At 36.3% G+C, this 19,211-nt stretch overlaps 1 protein-coding gene across 2 annotated transcripts in view; it reads right to left on the minus strand.

Annotated features, from left to right (window-relative positions):
- Window positions 1-19,211, minus strand: part of FANK1 (fibronectin type III and ankyrin repeat domains 1) — a 1,042,588-nt gene that overhangs the window by 851,119 nt on the left and 172,258 nt on the right. For both annotated transcript variants that reach the window (XM_044056182.1, XM_044056181.1), the window contains exons 2-3: window positions 5,186-5,363; window positions 2,675-2,799 (exon numbers count right to left, since the gene is read on the minus strand). In XM_044056182.1, the coding sequence (XP_043912117.1) occupies window positions 2,675-2,799; window positions 5,186-5,363 (303 nt within the window). The remainder of the gene's footprint in view (window positions 1-2,674; window positions 2,800-5,185; window positions 5,364-19,211) is intronic.

Consider the following 19,211-nt stretch of genomic DNA (forward strand, 5'->3'; position numbering starts at 1 on the left):
CCTTTTTCACAGACTCTGAGTATCCTCACTGCATCCACATTGGTTTTCTCTGCAGAGAATAGGGTTTATTATTTTGGGAAAACATCTTTTAGGTCTAGCATAAGTATGGGAACTGTAAACAACAATTTTGTGAATGCTCTGGTTTCCTTCCAGAGACATGCAGTAGGTGAACTGGCATCCTTCAGATTGCCCATATGCATCATGTAATGTATGAGTAAGTGAGAGTGTGTATCCTTTGACTGAGCGGCACCTTGTCCTTAATTGGTTTCAATGTCTTGTGCCCAATGGCTGCTGGGATAGGCTCCAGTATTACCATGATCTTGTAATGGATAAAGTGGGTAACTGGAAAATGAATGGATATAGTAAAAATACTTTTCAGTGAACTAATACAAAGGAATAAAAAAAAAAAAACATTCTGGTGAAATACAGCAAATTCTTACATATCATTCCAAAACTGAAGTATTAAAACCACCATGACAACTCATATGCAAACTAAATTTACATATTCGCAAAAGCCTAATATTTTTCTTACACATGCAGCATTCTGGAAAAGAAAAAATGCAATTTTCAGTTAAAAGTTATGAATAGATTTGCAATTTTTGGAAAATATTTAGAGACACATTTGTAAGCAAAATAATTGCTACCAGGTTAATGGAATTATCTTTTATACTTCATTTTGATGGCTAATGGAATTATCCTTTATACTTCATTTTGACAACCACTTGATTAACTATGGCAAATGGTGTGCAAATATAGTGACAATAAAACTGCTAAAATGGCACCTAAACCCCAAATACTAATTCTGCACTATGGGCAGATAAGATTAATAAGGCATATAGGTTCATAGGTAAGTACTAGGCTATCTGCCCATGGGCATTTATAAGCCTAGCCACAGAGTGATGGCTTTTGCCTCCCCATTAGATTAGTAACCTAGGCCTCTGTCAGCAGGGCTCCTGAAGTGATCCCAGGGTAGAACTTACGATTACCCATCCACTCATCAAAATTTCTCTTGAAGAGGGTCAGAGAGGAGCTCTGTCGAATATGGATTGGGATTCTATTCCAGAGTGAGGGGAGTTGCTGGGACAGGAATCTATGCCCCCCAGCATGTCCTGTTTATTGTTGTACATAGGTTCAAGTTGCTAGAATGAGTGGTTCTGAGGGATCTCGTTCTTTTGAGGAGAAGCATGCCCATTAGTTCAGGGTTTGACATGGCCCTATAGGTCAGGCATAGGTCACCTCTGAGCAGACGGTAAGCGACTGAGAAGAGCTGGAGCTTTTTTAGTCGTGCTTCATAGGGTAATTGTTTAAGGCCCTTAATCCTCTTAGTGAGGTACTTCTGTGGTCTTTCTAGTTGTTGCAGGTGTCTAGTGAGGTACATCCCAAATGGGGCATTGTACTCTATTATGGGCCTAATGAGTGAGGAGTAAAGGGCACAATCACCTCCTTGGATCTGGATGAGAAACCCTTTGTGATCAGGTGTGCCACACAGAAGGATTTCCTGACCGTTTTGGCTATGTGGTTATCAAAGGAGAGCATGCTATCTACTTGGGTACCCAGGTCCCTAATTACTTCTTCTGTACTTAGTGGATTCCCATCTATGTGGTAGTTTGTAGGTACTTTGTTTTTCCCAAATGGGATTACTATGCATTTTTTGGCATTTAGCTTGAGGCCGTGACTTTGACACCAGGTGTTTGTCTCTGTGAGACCCTTTTGCAGGATGTCTGTGTCAGCTGGAAAGTCAATTACTGCACCCAATTTACAGTCATCTGCGAACTTGGTTAGCCAAAGTCCCTCTGTCTTTGCCTGTACTTCGGAGAAATATATACCGAACAGGAGGGTTCCCAGGACTGAGCCCTGTGGGACTCCGCTTGTGACTGGTTTAGAGTCAGACATGGCACCTGCCACTCTTACCGTGTGGGTTCTGTCTGAGAGCCAATTGGCAACCCATCTCGTGACATGGGGGTTGATATTTAAGCTGGTGAGTTTGTCTATGATTCCTGAGTGTGGGATGGTGTTGAACGCCTTAGCGAGGTCCAGATATGCTGTGTGGACCACCTTCCCTTCATCTATGGCCTCGGTGACTGTTTCAAAGAAGTCGACCACATTTAGGAGGCAAGATCTGCCTTTAACAAAGCCAAACTGGGTGGGGTCCAGTGTCTGGAGGTTCCCGTATAATTTTTAACCTTAATGTCCAGCTTCCAAGATCCATGTTTGATCTCAAGAACTTACTGTTGCATTACTATACAATGAAAATACAACATGGCAAGACAGAAGTGTTTCACATACTATCTACTAAACAATTCTGTCTTGCCTAAGAGCTACTGCTTGATTCGTTATAAATGGTAGATATAACTCTGTCACAAAAAAAAAAAAAATCTAACAACACAGCATTCTGACAGGCTGAGATGACCGATGGATGCTGCAAAATATGAAAAGTTACCAGCTTTAAGTATCTAACATTTTAGCTGGAAATTCTACCAGTTTCTTTAAAGAAAGGCAATTTGGTGCACTGCCATAAATGCTTTACTGCTGGGATTTAAATTAAAAACATGCCCCAAAGTTCTGCTTTCACATTTAGTAGCTACTTGACAAAAATATATATAATGTGTATTAATATATCTAAGTTACAGGGAAAACAATAAAGTATTTTAAAAAGCAATAGATCTTAACTCACTTGTGGTTGACACAGATAAAACAGGACTGTAGGAATAATCTCCAGATGAACTAGTAACTTTCAGACGAAATTTGTAAACACTGTTTGGCTCAAGACCTTCCACAACATGACATTTTCCATACCCTCTGTAAAATTTAAAATGATTAATTGCTTGTACAACATCAGTGCAGAATGACAAAGCATGAGTTTACAAAAGCAAACTAAAGTTTTGATTCACTTACTCAAAGCAGACTATACTAAGATTTTCCTAGAAAACCAACTAAAACAAAATAAACTCATCAGACAAAACAGACATCAAATAATAATGTACTTTCTTTTAAATTAGTATCTATTTTTCAGTATAACTCAGAAAATAAACTCTTTGAATGAATGAAACTTCCTATTCCACAAATAATATATTTTCAAGAAGCTTTTGACAGCAAAATTATATAAGTAAAATCAAAGACATGAAGAAAAAGAAATTGAATGCAGTGAAGGGAAAATAATGTAGGCTGGCATCTCAGCACAGACTAGACTAAACTTGATTCCTCTGGTACAACCATAGTTCGATAAAATCCTGGTCATTCAGCATAGTGCACAGAACTGTGTGCTTCTTTGCTTATTGAAGAATCATATTACTGAGATATAACCACTTGCACTTTTAAATGTCTATAACGTTCAGGCCCCAAAAGGCCTGGATTGCATACAGCAGTGTCTCAATTTCCAGGATACTGAACTGGTTGTACTTCAACTTGCACTAGGATCCTTAGGTCTGGGAAGCTCTAACATGATTCACTGCTATCTAATAAAAGTTCTGTGGCAATGACCTGTGGTGAATCTGGGATTTACAAGGATTGCTATAAACTTATTTTTTTTAAGACTGGCAAGATAATGGACAGTATTTGGTCAATCAGCAAGATAAAACAGAACATTAATTACTGTGTATTATACGATGCTGTGTGAATGTGAAGCTACTTAAGTGTAGAAGTATCCTTTTCTCCATAACTATATTTTGATCTTATTCATGGCACCTCACAGCACCAGAACAGAATACAAACAGTCGCCAAAATGACAGATTTTATTTGCCCCTGATAAACTGCATGAATTCATACCTTCAACAGTCTCAAAGTAAAATGCAGTGACTACCAATATTACTGCTATGCATGTAAAAATGTCCATGTTGCTTGCTAAGGAAAAAAACAAAACAGAGTTTCATAAAAATGCTGTGAGTAAGAAGTATGTGTGTGTGTGTGTTTTCATCTGTAGTAACTTAAAAGCTAATGTACCAAAATAGTGCCAAAGGTTTCTGACTTGCCTTTCAGTTACTATTTTAGTAAACAGTGGATGCAGTCAGTGAGTCTTCATCTTGTCTAGATTTGGGCAGTGAGTTTGAATGCTTTGCTATGAATAACAAACCCTTAACAGCATTGCTTTGCAAGCATGGGAAAGACAGCAACTCAGTAATGGAAAGGATCAGGCAAAAGGTATATATCAGTCTCATTCAATGTAAGTTGATTATTAAGACAAGGGTAGCCACAAACTAGGGCAGATGTTATGAACTGTATCTCAATTAAATTTCCAGGACAGTTCCACAAGTAAAACAAAAAACAAAATACACATGCACACAAAAACAAAAAGAAAGAAATAAACAGGAGCTGTGTATTGATCAAGATAACCTTCATATGCATACTGTTCAGAATGCAGCTTCATAAGAAGCATACAGGGAGAAAAATATGAGACAGTAAAGCACTTAAATCTTCTGCACTCGATAATAAACCTTTCATCAACAAGAACAACGGACACTACTTAAGTGTGTGTGTGTGTGTGTGTGTGTGTGTGTGTGTGTGTGTGTGTGTGTGTGTGTGTGTGTGTGTGTGTGTGTAAGGGAGACAGGAGTAAAACACAGGGGGGAAATGAGGTTTAAATGAAAGCAAGACTTAAAAGAGCTATGTAATGTTTGACTGAAAATGACTGGGTAGATTATAAGTGATGTAAAATGTTTGCAACTGGGAGTGTGTCAGTATGGTTTGTGATGTAAAATGCTTGCAACTAGGATTGTGTCAGTGTAGTTGGTTTTCGTTTATATAAATGTATGACTGCTTAAGGCGTAAGCGGTGGTTTAATAAAGCTGTTTCTTGTTTATAAAAGGGGCAGGAATTGAATAATTTATGTAATGTTGCTTAGGTTATATGACATACAGCAATATATGTGAAATATAATGCTTGTAAATATTAATTTGTTAATACAGTTTGATTACTTTTGTGTAATTGTACATTTGCCTATGTCACAAGTGATAATTCAATAAAGGTGTGCTTAAAAAAGGAAAAGAGGAGTAAAGGCACTATAAGCAAACAGAGGCAACTAGCGGTTAGCTGATAGTGATTTTAGTCAGTTATCATGGTTGCCAATGTTTATAAATCTATGCAGAAAAATAAGTCCTTCATTTCCTTTTAACAATGTTTTGTATTAAAGATTAATATTTTCATAACATTCATGTTAATACAATGTTAAAACAGTAAAACACCCACTTACACATAAACAATACCGTATCTGTGAGTTTGAGGGTCTTCTTCTTCAACAGAAAACCTTAGTCTCTTATCAGGGTGACATACTTTCTGTAGCTTGTCACTTGGATCCCAGTAGAGTTCAACAGAATGATGACTCACTTTGCCAACAACTGGAGGATCTGGCTTTAGTTTATATGTGTCTTCTATAATGATAAATGCATCAATTTATATAAAAGCATGAAAACATATCAAACTAGTTTTAAAATTGTTACAGTGAACAACTTAAAGCTTTCTGATTTTAATATGCACCTTATGTCTCGCTTACGCTCCGGAAGTACAAAATATTTAACAATATTTTTCATGCTTTTGCAGAATACGTTGACTAGCTCTGTCTAGTTCAAGCTCAAACTTAGAAACAATCTAAATCCCCGAACATGTGCTTTTTGTATTACTCCTGAAAGTTATTTGAAGCCAAGTTATAAATTATGATTTAAAGAAAGGAAACACACATTAGACAGCACAGGAATACAGTCTGCCCCTGAAACTCTGTGTATTTGCTTTGTTTCTGTGCTCCATTCCTATTTCCACTGTATGCTTTCTTGCATAATTTTATGCCTCATACTTTCATGAATTTTCCTGAGCTATTTTTGGTACAAATACAAACCAGGGCATCCATGGGAGATGCTCAGACGTTCTGTGCATGCCCCATCCATGGCAGCTTCCTCTCCCTGGAATATCACAGGTAGCAACTAGGCCTTGGCTTGAGGTAAATATGCTATGTGACTGTCAGCAATTCCTGTATCACGTGGCACTGGTGTGAGCATTACATCTACAGTGCTGCCCTCTCCTACCCATATGCACCTCTACACTAGATGCTGCTGTGAAAATGGTGGCACTGCATGACTATGACAAAGGCCAACTATCCACAGAGGCTACCTACAGTAGAGCCAGAGATGGATCTGTTACATTTATTTATTTATTTATTTATTTTATTTTATTTTACATTTGTTGACTGGGAAAATCCGACTGGATACATGTCCATTTTCAGCGGAGGCCCGGGGAGAAAAGCTCCACATCGACAATAGTTACATACTTATAAATTCCACATTGACATTAGTTTACATACTTATAAACAGAGAAAATGTTCCCACTTTGACATTAGTTTACATACTTATAAACAGAGAAAATGTTACAAGTTTTGATAGTTAATACATAGGTATTAAGAGACAAGAGATCAGAGAAACTCCTGCTCTATACTAAGACTAATACATAGGTACGATGAGGTAATATAATTGATAAATATATAGGACTATTATGTAGGTACAGTAGGAATATGTAATTGAAGAACTCACTACATATAAGGTTTAGAAGGTGAAAAATGTCAGAGTAGATGCTAGATAGAGGAAGAGCCTAGAGGAAGACATGAGGGGAAGTGGGGTTACGGAGGGTAGAAGGTTTAGTCAGGCTTGGAACATTGACAGAGCCATTGATTTTTAAAGTGAAGGGTTAGATTTTGCTTGAATTTGGATAAAGAGGTGATGGTGGTGAGTTGAGGCGGAAGGGAGTTCCATATTTTACCAATGGAATTTGCAAACAGTGAGTCACCTCCAGAGTTGCAGGATTTGACTGTTTGAGCAAGTAGCCTGTTTGCTGAGCGCAGACTAGTTAGGTTTAGATATGGGGTGATTAAATTACGCAGTGCAGGGATGGAATCTGGATGATGGAGGATCTTGTAAGCTATAGTTAGCTGGGTTTGTTGAAGTAGGTTAGGTAGTTCCACCCAGCCTAGGTTATGCAGGTTGATACAGTGATGGGTTTTGTAAGGCAGGCCAGTAACAAATCTAGCAATATGATTGTAGCAGCCAGAGAGCTTATTTAGGTCAGATTTGTACAGGTTGGTAAGTATGGGTGAGGCATAAAGGAGTGAGGAGAGGAGATGAGAGCGGGCTGTGGCTTCTCTTGCTTTGGGAGTAAGGAAGGATCTTATTCTATAAAGAGACCCCAGTTTTTGTTAACTGTTTTAATAGTTTGGTTAATGTGTAGGTCGAATCTGAGTTTGTTATCTATGGTAACACCTAGTAATTTGGAATTTGAGTCTGGGGATATAGTAGTCCCATTCTTGGATTGAACAGAAAAGGGAATGGAGGTAGGTTTGTGGGTAGGCTGGAAGAGTAATAGTTTGTTTTTTTTTGGGTTGAGGATCAAATGGCGATGTAGTAACCAGTCTTCAACTGTAGTGAGACAGTCTTGGGTTTTGGCTAGTAGCTTAGTAGGTGACCTATCTGTGTTTATGAGTGTTGAGTCGTCCGCATGCATGCCTGGCATGAGTCCCCTGAACAAGGGAGGGACTGAGTTACACCAGTAGACAATGGAATCTATCAAGAATGTCCCAAATAATCCCATCCTCATCACACATGTCCTGCAATATAGAGACCCACTCTGCAAAGACTGAGGTACTGCTAGCCTAAGCCTCTAGGACTATCTTGTACATTAGCTGAATTTCAAACACGGACATGGCTAGTTTCTGGAGCCAGTACCTATGGCATCCACAGACACCAAAACATCACCCCCCCCCCACACACACACACACACACACACCCTATGGAGTTTGTGGGAGACATTGAGGACTACGCCGCATTGAGAGACACTTCCTGACTTCATGTGTCATCAACAACCTGTTCCCTGGTTGAACTCTTTTTGTATCTTGCTTGGTGTCCACAGGCACAGAGGCCACAACATAGTTAGACGATCTGCTTTGGACACTCCTTATACCTAACACTATCAGTCTGCTCAATGACGGTGCCAGTTGCTCAATACTATCACAGTCAAGTGCCATCAGAGTTGGACTTGTCTCCAACATCAGGTGGTGCAGCCAGATAGTACATCATCTGTGAAGACACCAAAGCTCAAAATCCAATATAAATACCACCCATCACCTCTACTTTATTATCAGTGCATAAATACTAGGAATGTTTTAACAGTGGCATCACTGAAAAAGATAACTTCCCCTTGTGCAGGTGCTTGTTTGCTTTGCACTCCTGATAAACCTACATAACATGGAAAACACAAATTCACTGCCATGCTCAACACTATATAGATTGGAAGATGCATCTTAACAATACAGTACAATACCAAAACATACTTGGAGCATCCCCAGTAGACACTGTAGGGACATGCTGCAGTTCAGCTCCAAGGTTCAACACAAAACCTTGGTAAAAAGATAAGTCTGATCCCTCCATGCAGATTAGCAAGAAACTTCTCCTTCTCCATTGATGGCGATTTGACCAATGGCCTATCTCTCATTGTCCTGTACTCCCATTAAAGGTGAGCAGCATGACTGTGTGCACTGTAAATCATGTTGGTGGCCCTGCAGCTGACCTGCTCATAGTTTCAGTCTTCACCATCAAAGCCATTAATGTGAGACAACATCCTGCCAAGCACAGTCATAGTAGGGAGGGTCAGCATTCTTCTGGCAGAAACAGTACTTGACCATGGAAATGGAGGGCCTGCAACAAGATCTCATTTTATGCATGAGAGAACTTACATTTTTTTTGCCTTCCCCTTGCCAAGAATGATGCTGTGTGGAGAAAAAATCTGCCATCTGGGAATGCCATTAAAGAATGAAAATACATTATGAGTGGGGTGCCACAGGAGTCTGTGCTAGATCCTCTCTTGTTTGGCATTTACTTTAAAGACATCAAAGCCAATATCCCAGAAGTGAGTTTGGACAAGTTTGCTGATGATTACAAGCTGGGTATGGTTACTCATCCACTGATACTAAACAGCTCCAGTAAGGGATGGAATATGCACATGCTTGGTGTACTAAAAATAGTCTAAAAAGTTAAATAAAAAAGTGTAGCATAGCAATGCTCAGCAAAAGAGCTGTCACCACCATGTATTTATTTATTTATTTGTTTGTTTGTTTACATTTGTTTACCTTTTCAGCGCAGACCCATGGAGAAAAGCTCCAGAAACATACTTATACTAAATCATTTACCAGAAAGTAGCATAAATGAGGTTACAAAATCACATAGAGATGCAGATAGTTGTTAATAAAACAGTAGAAGCATAGTAAACGGCATAAGGTGAGGTTACAAATCAGTGAAAGCATTGATACAATATATTCAATAAACAATTTACAGTAAAACAAAACACACACTGGAGCCAGAATAAATTTAGCGCTTTTGTCCCGTTTATTACAGAACTTCTTCAGAATTACAAAATCTACCTTTCACATCATTTCCTTTTATACCACAATTATTTCAACATCATTTCCTATTAGTATTAATCCTTAAAAGGACATGTCAATATAAAATTCACTCAACTAAACAGTACCGTCACTTCCTTAACACAATATCTACCAATAAAAAACTATGTATATAATGTAAACTTGTAATAATATTTTTAATATAACTATATTTGCAATACATACAAACACTAAATTTTATAACAAAAAAATTAAAAATTAACATAATTTAAATAACTTTTGACAGAAACTTTATAATTGATGCCAGGCGTTACATCAGCTCTTAAAAAGATTTGCCATTTCAATTCAGTTTTTTCCAAAAAATGATTGAATGAACCTACAAACTTATCTGTTTTCACCTTCTCTATTACAAAAAGGTGAACTTCTTAAAATTTTCACGTCACTGAATGTTTGGCTAGCGCATTACTTAAATCTTTCTTTTTAATAGCTAATAAATGTTCCCTAACCCTGTGTCTTAACTTTCTAATGGTTTTTCCAATATAGAAATTTTCACAGTTATAACATACTACTAAATAAACTAATCCTTCACTTTGGCAATCATATCTATCCTTAGCTATCACAGTGTATTTTATATGTTTAAAATAATGACTTTGTACACCCATCATAAATCTACATTGTCTACAATTTGTACAGGGAAATGTCCCTAAACGTGTGACAACTCTATTATGGCTCTCATCTCTATGTCCATTTTACAAAATTTCTTTTAAATTTCTAGTTTTTTTATTAATAAAGTTTGGTTGCATCCCAATAATCTTGCTTAATTCTTCATTACCCAAGATAATTTTCCAATTCTCTTGTATAACTTTTCTAATTGCAGGCCCATCAACACTCATAGGTATTGGAAATGCATGCCTCAACTCATCATTCTTATTTACATCCTCACTGAATTTATTTTCTTGAAACCCTGTTTTCAGTATAGGCAAATATTTATCATTCCTGTGTTGTATAATATATTGTAATGCCTCTTCTAGAATATCACTAGAATAGCCTCTATTAATAAATAACGGTTTGAGGACATTTAACTCTACCTTGAATTGATGGTCATCACTGACCATTCTACTCAGTCTAATAGCTTGTCTCTTAAAAACATTGACTTTCATGTGCTTAGAATGAAAACTATCATAATGTAGATAATTATTAGTAAAGGTTTTCTTTCTAAAAATATTACTTCTAAATGTTCTATTAACAAGATCCATCTCAATTTCCTCATTCAAAAATTTAACCTTTGTACCTCTGCCACCTATAGTGAATTGCAACCAAGCCACTGTCTGATTAATGTTTTGGAAAAACTCACCAAGCTGTTCATTGTTACCAGCCCATACAAAAAAAAATCATCTATATAACGCCTATAATATTTGACATATTTAAATAAATCCATCTTCTCCAAAAAAGCGACTTCCCACTAACATATAGCTAGATTGGCAAAGGTGGGAGCAATATGTGCTCCCATCGCTACCCCACTCAACTGTTAGTAAATTTCTTTTCCAAACATAAAAAAAATTATTGTGTAATACCAATTCCATAAGCTGACAAAGTACAAAAATATCTTCGTTGCATTCCACTTTGTTTAAATATAACCTCATGAACTCTGTTCCTTCATTTTGATCTATAGCTGTATATAAAAAACAAACATCAAATGTGCATAACAAAGTTTCATTTCGCTGAAACTCAAAATGTCGAAGTTCATCCAAAAACATCCATGAATCTCTAAGATACCACTTACTACTTTGCACTATAGGATTTAATATTTTGTCCAAATATATAGAAAATTTTGAAGTTTTACTAAAAGAGGCAGACACAATGGGCCTAAATGGAGGATTCTCCACATCTTTGTGTAATTTAGGGATGCCAAAAAGCATCCCTAATTGGGGTTGCTCGACATTCAAATATTCAAACAAATCAATGGAAATGTATTGCTGGCATAACAAATCCAATAAAATAATGTCTAATTCCTGAAATTTCCTCCTGACAAAATCTTTAGACACTTTGGAATATCTGTCTTCTTCTGCTAATAACCTCCTTATACTACTATTGTAGTCCTGATTATGCATGATAACAAGCCCTAATCCTTTGTCTGCCTTCATATATCTGATGTCACTATATGATGCTAACTGTTTTAAAGCCAAGTGTTCCTCCTTAGTGAGATTTTCCAAACATTTGACTGATGTGTAGCTTATATATCTCATTTTCACATAAATCAGAAAAATATCTAAAGTGTTAACTAATGGAGGGTTGACATTTCTATTCTTTCTAAAAAGTCCACCTTCATGATTTTGCAAACCATGATACAGCTATTTCAGATTTAACTTTCGTACAAATAGTTTAAAATCTAAAATGGTGTCTGTTGTATTTGCTTTTCTTGCTGGCAAGAAAGAAAACCCTTTCTTAAGCACTCTAATTTCAACACCAGTAAATTTTCTATGACTAAGATTGAAAATTTCTTGTGTATAGGCTAACATCCTTTGTTCTTGCCTTTTTTCTTTCCCCCAGTGACAAAAGCTTCCTGATTTGGAGGTGGACTGCTTGTGCCACTGGTTTGAGTAGTAAAAGGAATATTTTCCTCACTTTCCACACTTGAAACACTAGACACTAGACACCTGACCCCTATTGCTGTCATTGACTTGTAAACTATTTTTATTATTTGAATGAGAAAATGAATCTGAGTGGCCACGGTGGTGCAGCGGTTAGCTTTGCCGCCTCACAGCAAGTGGTTCTCCAGTTTGATTCTCGTCTGGGGTGCCTTCTGTGTGGAGTCTGCATGTCTTCCTTGTGGTCGCGTGGGTTTCCTCTGGGTGCTCCGCTTTCCTCCCACATTCCAAAGACATGCAGTAGGTGGATTGGACACTCTAAATTGGCCTTAGGTGTGAGTGTGTGCATGTGTGAGTGCCTTCTGTGGAAGGTTGGGCACCGGGCTGGCAACGCGATACTGTAAAACTCCACTGCCAATCATGAGCGGACAGAAGATCCACTGTGGCGATCCATAACCGGGAAAAAGCCAAAAGAAGAAGAAGAATCAGAAAACGAATCTAGTCTGTATAATGAACCTGTTTTAATAAATTCAACATTTTGAGTTTCAGGGAAATGAAACTTTGTTACGCACATTTGATGTTTGTTCTTTATATACAGCTATAGATCAAAATGAAGGAATAGAGTTCATGAGGTTATATTTAAACAAAGTGGGATGCAACAAAGATATGTTTGTACTTTGTCAGCTTATGGAATTGGTATCACACAATAATTTTTTTATGTTTGGAAAGGAAATTTACCAACAGTTGAGTGGGGTAGCGATGGGAGCACAAGTTGCTCCCGTCTTTGCCAATCTGGTTATGTGTTGGTGGGAAGTCACTTTTTTGGAGAAGATGGATTTATTTAAATATGTCAAATATTATAGGCGTTATATAGATGATTTGTTTTTTGTATGGGCTGGTAACAATGAACAGCTTGGTGAGTTTTTCCAAAACATTAATCAGACAGTGGCTTGGTTACAATTCACTATAGGTAGCAGAGGTACAAAGGTTAAATTTTTGGATGTGGAAACTGAGACGGATGTTGTTAATAGAACATTTAGAAGTAACATTTTTAGAAAGAAAACCTTTACTAATAATTATCTACATTATGATAGTTTTCATTCTAAGCACATGAAAGTCAATGTTTTTAAGGGACAAGCTATTAGACTGAGTAGAATGGTCAGTGATGACCATCAATTCAAAGTAGAGTTAAATGTCCTCAAACCGTTATTTATTAATAGAGGATATTCTAGTGATATTCTGGAAGAGGCATTACAATATATTACACAACACAGGAATGATAAATATTTGCCTATACTGAAAACAGGGTTTCAACAAAATAAATTCATTGAGGATGTAAATAAGAATGATGAGTTGAGGCATGCATTTCCAATACCTATGTGTATTGATGGGCCTGCAATTAGAAAAGTTATACAACAGAACTGGAAAATTATCTTGGGTAATGAAGAATTAAGCAAGATTATTGGGATGCAACCAAACTTTATTAATAAAAAAACTAGAAATTTAAAAGAAATTTTGGAAAATGGAAATAGAGATGAGAGCCATAATAGAGTTGTCACATGTTTAGGGACATTTCCCTGTACAAATTGTAGACAATGTAAATTTATGATGGTTGTACAAAGTCATTATTTTAAACATATAAAATACACTGTGATAGCTAAGGATAGATATGATTGCCAAAGTGAAGGATTAGTTTATTTAGCAGTATGTTCTAACTGTGAACATTTCTATATTAGAAAAGCCATTAGAAAGTTAAGATACAGGGTTAGGGAACATTTATTGGCTATTAAAAAGAAAGATTTAAGTAATGCGCTAGCCAAATATTCAGTGACATGTGAAAATTTTAAGAAGTTCGCCTTTTTTTGTAATAGAGAAAGTGAAAACAGATAAGTTTGTAGGTTCATTCAATAATTTTTTGAAAAAAATGGAATTGAAATGGCAAATCTTTTTTAAGAGCTGATGTAACGCCGGCCATTAATGATAACGTTTCTGTCAAAAGTTATTTAAATTATGTTAATTTAAATTTTTTTTGTTATAAAATTTAGTGTTTGTATGTATTGCAAATGTAGTTATATTAAGAACATTATTACAAGTTTACATTATATACATAGTTTTTTATTGGTAGAAATTGTGTTAAGGAAGTGACAGTACTGTTTAGTTGAGTGAATTTTATATTGACATGTCCTTTTAAGGATTAATACTAATAGTAAATGATGTCGAAATAATTGTGGTATAAAAGGAATGATGTAAAAGGTGGATTTTGTAATTCTGAAGAAGTTCTGTAATAAACGGGACGAAAGCGCTAAATTTATTCTGGCTCCAGTGTGTGTTTTGTTTTATTAGTATTCATTGTTTTTGAGTTTTAAACAATTTACAGTATTTTTTGTACATTCAGTTGTGTGGAGGGAGTGTCCTCATCAAAAGCTTATGAGGGTTGCATCCAGAATAATAGAAAGGGGGAGGGATATGTTATAAATGGCATTCTTCTTCATGCAGAGATAGTCATAAGGGACCTAGATACTTAATGTGGGCAACACTTTCTCAGTCAGTCTTCATGTTTTAACCACACTGAGGAAATCCTTCTGTACAGCCCAGTTAAGTACCAAGGAAATATCTACAAGAACCAGAGAAGTCATCTTGTATTTTATTCTTATCAGGCTCATCATCAAATACAATGACCCTGTGCAAATCCAAGCATATTGCTCAAATGGAAAGGCCCCAAAAATTTCTAACCAAGAAATCCCTTAACTATCCTGAAAGATTAGCATAGCTCTCCTGACACTCAGTAGTGTACTGGCTGCTCTGTGGTGACTTGCCTAGCTTTTTGAGTCATAAAAGACCCAATCCTATTTGAACTTTTATTTCTTTGAAAAAATAGCACCTCTGCAAACAACTGCAGTACACACCTAACTCTACACCAAAACATAAACATGACTTGCTGAAGGGAGTTCTTTTCAAAACATATTCTCAGCCTTTGGAATAAGTTGCCACTATAGGTGAAACAACTACAGCTTTGGCTACATTTAAGGCTAATCTTGATAGTTAGATACGAATTTACACCAGATTTATTATGTAAGGCCCTGCTTGATTTAAGAGGTAAGCAGTATTAAGTGATCAACAAGAGTGGCCAGAGCTTTTACGTTTGTCTACTTAAAGGTGTACACTTAAAGGTGTATATGGCGGGCATCTTATGGTCCCTGTAAGGATTGCCAAGTATTACTCTGATGTTTCCTGCATACATATGAATATGCAAACTAATGCAAAAAAACTGTTATACTTGGAACGAAGTATGTAATATCAATATTCACAAACTGTTATAGATTTTCCTCATTTGTCCCCAGTTAGTACTTGGCTTTGTCCAAGATTGTTGTGCTAGAAGGTCCAAAGCTGTATTGGGATCATTGGAGTAGTCCACAGCTCGCTATGCACTTATGTTATCTATTAACCTTATACCACAAAACTTGGAACACATCAAAAGTAGTGAGGGGAGAATAGCGGGAAACTAGGGAAAGGCTGTATGTATGTATGTATGTATTTATTTATTTAATTAGTCCTATGTCCACATTATATCTATGAGGAATGTATGTCACCTATTTAATTAGTCCTATTTTCATGTTATGTCTATGAGGTAAGTATATCCTCATTTTATTCATTTGATTTATGCTTGTACAGACACTAGGTAGCAACTAGAATATATATTACCATTAAATGTCAGCAGCTTATTATGGCTGAAAATCATTTGGGTGTCATTCAATACTCACTACCCTCACTTGAAGTGGAAATCAGTCCTCTGTTTATGTCCATGTAGGAGTAATCAGCACATGCAGCAGAGGGATCTGGATGGGGCACCCATACTAGTCTGATTTTATCACTGTCCAGCCTTCAATATCATGCTAGACATTTCTGTGCAGAATTTCAGGAAATTAATATGTACAATGGTCAGGGCTACCATTATCTGCATATTCACCTTCCTGAATCTTCCAAGTCCTACATCATATATTTTTTCTTACCATGTTGCTCCTCTTTCATGAGAATGCAGCTTGATGTATTGTTATCTGAATGCACTTCTTGGTTAGTGCAACTCAAGTATGCATTACACGGGCACTTTTAATTCCAAGAACAGTATCACAGCCATCTTGAACACTCTGGGCATGGGAACACAAAAACATCAGCAATATCTGCTGCTGATGGAACAAGAATCTAATTTTATGGTGACATGCAGTCTGGTAAGAGCTCTAGCTAATGTTTCCTTGACCCTTCTCTAGGGACAGCTTTCTCTGGGTATAGCTTTAAACACTTTTGCAAACCTTGAGGCATCATGAACAAACCACGAAAAGGAAACCACTTGCTGCTTGAAACCACTCATGTACTGAATCAAAACACAAGGTTTAGCACTTTAATTCCTCTGGTAGGAACTTCATCAGAACAATGTTAAAACACAAAATAACTACTTAAATATACTACTATAACCAATGAGAATCAAATAAAAAATCACATGACTGTATAAAAAGGAATCACATGACTGTATAACAAAAGAATCACATAACTGTATAAAAGATTTCCACTAAATAACATAATTCTTAAGTTTTAAAACTGGTGCAAGTGAGCACCCATCATTTAAACCGGGTACAGACATGGCATCCAAACGGATTTGCCACTTTAATTATTGTTGAGTCAGATGTTCATTAATGATTTTCCCTTGTGCATCCTTTTAGACTATTTTTCATAAGCCCACCTTCTCAAACAGCTATTTGCATTATTCTCTCATCCACAGCATCAAAAGAGATCTATGGTTAAGGGTCAGTTAGTTAGACTTGCCAGAATGATTTCAGAATTTGATACTTTTAAAACTGAAACTGACAAACTTATTCAAATGTTTTTGAACAGGGGTTATCCATTAGATTTGTTATTGGATTTACAATCAGAAGTAATTACCAAAAGAAATCTGGGAGTGTACAGGCCTATTATGGTCAGGACTGAAAAGCAAGGATCCAGCCCCTTCCCCAGAGTTAAAAATAATGCCACTCCAAGTATGAGACATTCATTTATTACTACTTATAATTTGGATAGCCCTAGAATAGCTATAGTGTTAACTCAAAATTGGCCAGTTCTTATTTCTAATTCTTCTATGTTAGCAAAATTTGGTCCGAGACCCGCCATTACCTACAGAAAAGACAGATCTTTTAAATAACTTCTTGAAAACAGAACAGTAGTAAGTAGCATGAAAAGGAGGGGTACTTTTAAATGTGGGCATTGTCCTCTGTGTAGGTACATTATTGAGGCTGGCACTTTTTGTATAAGGAGTAAAGTCTATAAAACTGTTGGACATTATTACTGCACTAGTTCTCAAGTGGTTTACCTAGCTGAGTGTCAACACTGCCCCTCATTTTATATAGGAAAAACCTCCCATAGATTAAGGGAACATGTTTATGAACACAATTTAGACATTAGAACCACTAATGCTTTGTTCAGACACATACTTTTGGGTTTATGGTTATTCAACAGGTCAAAAAGGATGCACAAGGGAAAATCATTGATGGTCATCTGACTCAACAAGAATTAAAGTGGCAAATCGGTTTGGATGCCATGTCTGCACCTGGTTTAAATGAAGGGTGCTCACTTGCACCAGTTTTAAAACTTAAGAATTATGTTATTTAGTGGAAGTCTTTTATACAGTTACGTGATCCTTTTGTTATACAGTCATGTAATTCCTTTTTATACAGTCATGTGATTTTTAATTTGATTCTCATTGGTTGTAGTAGTATATTTAAATAGTTGTTTTGTGTTTTAACATTGTTCTGATGAAGTTCCTACCAGAGGAATGAAAGCACTAAACCTTGTGTTTTGACGCAATAAACAAGTGGTTTCAAGCAGCAAGTGCTTTCCTTGTCATGGTTTGGTATTCCTAGTTTTTTTGGATTCATACTGGCATCATGAACAAAGTCTGTTTGCCTCTCAGTCACTTTGAGACTCATCACTTTCTAAGCAGGCATCTCCTGTTTCTTCTCAGCACTTTGTCTTCTGAAGTTTTCACAAAGACTTCAGTTAGCTCCTCATGTTTTACCAAAACTGCTTCAACTGCTTCAGGTTGTTTTTCATTGTTTCCACCTTAATATCTTCCTCCAAATCAAAAACAGCCTTGGTATGTATATCACAAGCACAGCTTTGCTTTTATTGATTCTGCCTCATGTTCTCTTGAATCCACTTCTGATACTTTGAAATCAACAATGAAATGATGATAGGACCTCTTCTGTTTGGTATATGACCTATTAATAATTTAGGTGGCAACATACACATCTCCATTATCCTCTTTTACAAGAGGTTTTTAAGGAATCTCTAGCTTCACTAGGGGTTTTCTTGTAATTTTTTACTAATTGGTTTGCCTGTGTATCCTGTTTACTCTTTTATTCAAGTGGCAATATACCAACATTTTGCAATTGGGTATTTCTATATTTCAGTATTGCTAGTAGCAGTCTATCTAACAGTAACTGTTATTGTTTTGTTGTATCTTTTCCATGTCTGCAATATCCCTATCAACTTAATTGTTTAACTGTGCACAATTAAGATGCCTAGATATATATGCAGCATGTAGAAAGCCACATTTTTATAAAGCAGCTTTCAATGCACTGATTACACTTTAAATTCTAGTGTCAATTAATATCATGAACAGAAAATGTGAATAGGAGTCAGCAAATATCAAATATACATTTTCTTAATACTGGAATAGAATTGTAGCACTCTTACTTAATGACTATCCTGAAACTAAACCTGACAACACTGTTTATTCTAGATTATTATTCTGATACACTTTACAAATAACACAGTTCTAAACTACATGTTCTACCTGTAGTCATTGCTGACAAAATAACATGTAATGTGCTCTTTCTTTCCTTTTAACTATTCCTGCATTAAATTTGTGTATATTTTTACATCTCCTTTCTCAAATGATTTAAAACTCTTACATTATCTCTTTTGCACAAGAAGTCTTGCATGCTCCTATTACCTATTATTTAATGAAACCAAAAGCTGAATTTCTTAATGAGACTTCTCTCTTCTAGCAAAACCATCATAGCTCGGGTTGCCACCTTTTCAAATGCCCAAAGTGGGACATTTTTGGTGCAAACATCAGATTTTGCAGGGAGAAACATACCCATGGCCAATGCAAAGGACAGAATTTCACTTTTTTTTACCTAAATAAAAGCTTATTCTTGTAGCATTTCAGTTGCTTATTCTGTTTCTTATAACATTTAGGTGTT

The sequence above is a fragment of the Protopterus annectens genome, chromosome 14.part0 (genome assembly GCF_019279795.1).
Source record: "Protopterus annectens isolate FY-2018-M chromosome 14.part0, PAN1.0, whole genome shotgun sequence".
NCBI lineage: Eukaryota > Metazoa > Chordata > Ceratodontiformes > Protopteridae > Protopterus > Protopterus annectens.